This window comes from Coturnix japonica, chromosome 24 (genome assembly GCF_054131305.1).
Source record: "Coturnix japonica strain WE chromosome 24, WE-NBRP24, whole genome shotgun sequence".
In the NCBI taxonomy this organism is placed as follows: domain Eukaryota; kingdom Metazoa; phylum Chordata; class Aves; order Galliformes; family Phasianidae; genus Coturnix; species Coturnix japonica.
Genome location: NC_140686.1, coordinates 7,704,959 through 7,708,256, shown reverse-complemented (window position 1 = coordinate 7,708,256; position 3,298 = coordinate 7,704,959). Strand labels below are relative to the sequence as shown.

General features: G+C 49.1%; 1 protein-coding gene across 1 annotated transcript; it reads right to left on the bottom strand.

Moving 5' to 3' along the window:
* Positions 1–1,293: 1,293 nt before the first annotated feature.
* LOC146757265 (feather keratin 1-like) lies at positions 1,294–2,308 on the bottom strand. Its single transcript, XM_085523669.1, has 2 exons — positions 2,288–2,308; positions 1,294–1,919 (listed from the first exon to the last, which is right to left on the bottom strand). Exon 2 carries the CDS (start codon positions 1,896–1,898, stop codon positions 1,584–1,586), a length of 315 nt encoding a protein of 104 aa, XP_085379795.1. The 5' UTR covers positions 1,899–1,919; positions 2,288–2,308; the 3' UTR covers positions 1,294–1,583.
* Positions 2,309–3,298: the final 990 nt, after the last annotated feature.

Below are 3,298 nucleotides of genomic sequence, written 5' to 3'. Positions count from 1 at the left end.
TTACCTCTGATACAAAAACCAGAGTGGGAGGTAACATGGAAAGCAAGCTTAAACCAGCTCTGCAGTGAGACCTAAGAACAGGGCTTTTTTGCCAGGCCAAAGTTTATCTCACATCATTTGGTGTGAGTAGCAATTGCATAACTTCAAGGTATGATGGCAAGCTAAACTCTGTTCTCTCACTCCCCCTCCCAGCTTCCCCATTATTATGATAAGGATAGTTCAATTAAAGGAAAATAAAAACAAACAAAATATTTGTTAAGAATTTTTTTTTTTTAAATAAATAAATAAATAAATAAATTGGCCACACAGAAGTAAAGGAAGAAAGAAGTCATTTTCTACTTACCTTTAGAAGAGCATCTCTCCTACAAATAAAGGCTGAGGCAGCTGTGCTTGTTCAGTATGTAGAAGAGAAGCCTACAGGAAGATGTCAGTGCAACTTCCCAGGACTTGTGGAGAGATTACAAACAGGAAAGATACTGATTTCTTACATGGTCTGAAAGTAATGAGACCGTAGGGAATTTTTACTTAAAAAAAGTAAAAGAGGGAAGATTTAGATTAGATATTAGGAGGAAAATCTTCAGTCAGGGGGTGATGAGACACTGGAACAGGTAGCTCATACAGCATCCGTGCTGTATGTCCTCTAAGTCCCTTTCTGACCCTTACTCTGCTCTGTTTGGGTGCAGGATGGGGAGCAGAAAAGGCCTTCATGCTGTGCTAAAACTTCATTATGTTACCTCTACTGTTTAACTACGCCTTTGTAACACAACATCACATGGGCCGTGGTGAAGAAAAATGTCTCTATCTCAGCCTGTCCCAGTACTGCCCAGTTCACAGACTCCCCCTACTGAGACCATTTTCTGCCCAGCACCACTGCGTCCAGAGCAGAGGGAACTGCTGCTCCTGCTCTGCTCTCTCTCCTGCTGTCCCCTTCAGCAAGCTTGTGGAGCTGCTGCACTCCCAGTTTCTCCTGCAGCTCTGGCTATACAGTCAAGGCCAACAGTGAACACCTTCTGCATGGTGTACATCGTGGCTGAGGAGGCATGACAGGACAGAGAAGCAAAAAGGTAGTTCTGAAGGCCAGGGATGCTACCGGATTCATGGGCACCCCCCTCATGAGTAAGCAACAGTGATTTCCTAAGGGATCAACCAGCAGTGTTGCAACCTTCAGGAAAAGTGCAGTGTTCCAACGTGCAAGGACACCTGCTGAAATCCATAGAGCAACACCTTTCCTCCAGGCAGTTGTTGTCTGGAGTGTCCCATGGGGAAGGACAACGCAGAGGCACAGGCTGGAATGCAATAAAACTTTAATGAGAAAAAAGAAGGAAACCAGGTCACTCTGAGGGGAGGTCCTGGTGGAGGAAGCAGCAGGGACAGATGACAGTCTGCACTGTGTGGCATGACAAACGTGCTGACAGTTGTCCATCTGCCCCTTCCACGGAGACAGAAGGACCACTAGGTCCTTTTTGAAACAGATGCTCACATTGCTTGGCCCTCTGGGAAACAAGATCGAAATGCTCTGTTCCCGGGATGTTACCGCCTTCTCAGTCTCTGGGAATCTTCCCCCAGAACCACGGCCAGCAGCTTTAGCAGGGGAAGCACCGCCTGCCGCAGAAGCGGCTGCCGAAGCCGGAGAGGCCAAAGCCTCCAGAGGAGATGGGCACACCCTCAGAGCTGAGGATGCTGCCAACGGCAGCGGAGGTGGAGGATCCCACGGCGGTGTTCTGCGGGAAGGAGCTGAGGATGGGTCCGGGCAGGGTCACCACCACGGGAGAGGGCTGGATGACGACGTGGGAGTCCTGGCACTGCCTGACGCAGGGCTCATTGCAGCTGTTGGCCAGCGGGGTCGGGCCGCAGGGCCGGCATTGCAGGCGAGGCAGGCACTGGTCAAGGCAGGACATGTCTGGTGTCTGGAGGGGCACCTGTTGGGAGAGGGATCCAGGGGAAGCCTGGAGCTGAATGAGGAGTAATCTGCCAGCCCTCAGTCAGAGAGTTAAGGCACATGTTAACTGTGGAACTGGTGGCCATGAAAGGATGCCAGCAGGTCTTCTCCTACACTTCAGTTCTCATTGTCTTGGCCTATATCTATCGCTTCCAGGTAGGTTTCCTTCTAGACCATAGGTCAGGAGACACTCCAGTGTTTCTCCGTGACACACCTGCTGCCCCCTCCTTCTCCTCTACTTAGTTGCCACCCCAATACCCAAAGTGAGATCAAGGCACAAGAGTGTGCTGAGAAATCCCCAGGGATCATGGTGAGTAGAAAGAGGAGGAGTATGGCCTTCAGACTCACCTGGTTCCCAGATCAGTGGAGGCAAGTGGAGTGGATGTGAGAGGAAGAAGGGCCTGCTTTTATACTGTTCTGATACTGCCTCATGTCTGGAGTCACATTACGTGGGTAGTAATTTTCCAAAAGACTCACCTCAAATGCAAATTATTTTTCCTAATGGCGTAGTCTTTTCATTGCTTTTCTGACGACTTTGTCATTTCATTTCCTCATTTCTGACCTGCTCATTTGTACACAGAGAATCCTTTCAAGTTCTAGGATGAAAAGTGCACGGGTTTACCAGGCAGCAACACACCAATCTGGGCACATCTCATAACCCAAGCCTTTAGAGTGTTCCCTTGCTGGTGTTAGATGTCTGTGGAAATATCTGGCACACATTCTCTGGTCCATTTATAGTAGTCTGTTCTGGATACTCAAGGGCTTCTTTTGGGGATTTGAGGCTCTGTGTAGCAGAGCGGCACTTCTACCACTTTGGCCAGGTTGAGTTCACTAAGGGCTCTTGCCTTTCTGATCTTCTCTCTGCGCATCTTAACAGCTATTCTGTATTCTTTCTGAGTCGCCTATCCCTTCTTCCGCAGGAGGTAGATTCACTTTTTCTCCCTGAGCCTCAAGAATTGCTCCCTATTCATCCACGCTGGTCTTCTTCCCTGCCGGCTCATTTTGCAACTCATGGGGACAGCCTGCTTTTGTGCCTTTAAATCTTCCTTCTTGAAGAGTGACGAGTCATCTTGGACCTCTTTACTTGCTAAGAATGAATCCCAGGGGACTCCCCCTGCTAGTCTTGAATGTCAGAGTGAGGGATCTGGACAGGCTGGAGAGCTGGGCTGAAGCCAATGGGATGAGGTTCAACAAGACCATAAGCTGCTTCCTGAACTTTGGCCACAACAGGCTCACGCAATGCTACCAGCTTGGGGCAGAGTGTCTGGAAGACAGTGTAGAGGAAACAGACCTGGGGGTATTGATTGATGATTGATACTCAGCTGAACATGAATCAGCAGTTAAGCAGTTTGCTCAGGT

Bases quoted from the DNA above. Each gene is read 5' to 3' on its own strand.
- LOC146757265 (XM_085523669.1), bottom strand. From the start codon at position 1,898: ATGTCCTGCCTTGACCAGTGCCTGCCTCGCCTGCAATGCCGGCCCTGC.